A 1032-nucleotide genomic window follows, 5' to 3' on the forward strand; every position below is an offset into this window, starting at 1 on the left:
AGGAACTCGTCGGTGACGGTCTTCCCCGCCAAGCTCTGCATGTGCCGAAGAAACTGTGATGGTTTGCGGTCGCCGATCTCTTCCTTCTCCAGCAGTTGCAGGATTTTTTTCTCTCGTGATACCGACAGGCGCTGTATCAGCTCCCGCTTCAGGGTCTCGTACGTGTTGGCCTCTGGCGGTGTGTCGAACAAATCCTGCACTTCACACGCGTATTTTGCATCAAGATTCGACATCACGTAACAGTATTTTGTTCCGTCCACCGTGATGCAGTTAAGCGTAAACTGCGCCTTGAGCTGGTGAAACCAGACCGCTGGTTGTTCCTGCCAAAACGGCGGCATGCGAATACCGACGCGGCAGACTTCCGGCATCGCCATATCTGCACAGTCCTTCTCTGAACTCATAGTTAGTCAATAGAGATTAAAATAAGAAAAAAAAACGTTCACACGCACAGTACTTCACTACGCGCACGAAAAACAATCACGTCGCGGGTCACCAATGTGGGTAGATAGGTGAATTAATTGTACGCGATGTGAAGTTACTGTTTTTTACTAATATATTGTTACGAGCCGAGGGCTAAAGGCAGTTGTGCGTGACCGAGGATTCGTTTGTTAGTAGAATGTGTGAAATTATTGAATCGTAGATGAGCCGCCGTTTATTTCACCGGCGATTGCTACGATTCAGAGGTTAGGAGCTACTCGTAGATGAGCCGCCGTTTATTTCACCGACGGGTGCTACGAGTAGGAGGTTGGGAGTAACCCGTAGATGGGCCGCCGTTTATTTCACCGACGGATGCTACGAGCCGGAATAAGGATTAAGGAATAAAGAATATTTTAGCCTCGAAACTCTTTAAATTAGTGTACCTCGAGCGGCAAAGGTACACCGTGGTGGATATGATACTAGCTACTGGACGAAATGGAATTTGGATTGAAAATGAATTTAACTCTAGGTTAAATATAAAAATGACAAAGTATATTACAAAAAGAAAGCTGTTACAATTGTAGATGTGTAATCGCGGTACCTAAGTCCCGTGCT

The 1032-nt window shown here is 46.3% G+C and overlaps 1 protein-coding gene across 1 annotated transcript; it reads right to left on the reverse strand.

Annotated features, from left to right (window-relative positions):
- Window positions 1–6: 6 nt before the first annotated feature.
- Window positions 7–401, reverse strand: LOC144477728 (uncharacterized; the record flags this gene model as incomplete). Its single annotated transcript, XM_078195464.1, has 1 exon — window positions 7–401. A coding segment is annotated over exon 1 (395 nt), but the record flags the coding sequence as incomplete, so codon positions are not given.
- Between the last annotated feature and the right edge of the window lie 631 nt (window positions 402–1032).

The sequence above is a fragment of the Augochlora pura genome, unplaced genomic scaffold, assembly GCF_028453695.1.
Source record: "Augochlora pura isolate Apur16 unplaced genomic scaffold, APUR_v2.2.1 APUR_unplaced_3137, whole genome shotgun sequence".
NCBI classification, from domain to species: domain Eukaryota; kingdom Metazoa; phylum Arthropoda; class Insecta; order Hymenoptera; family Halictidae; genus Augochlora; species Augochlora pura.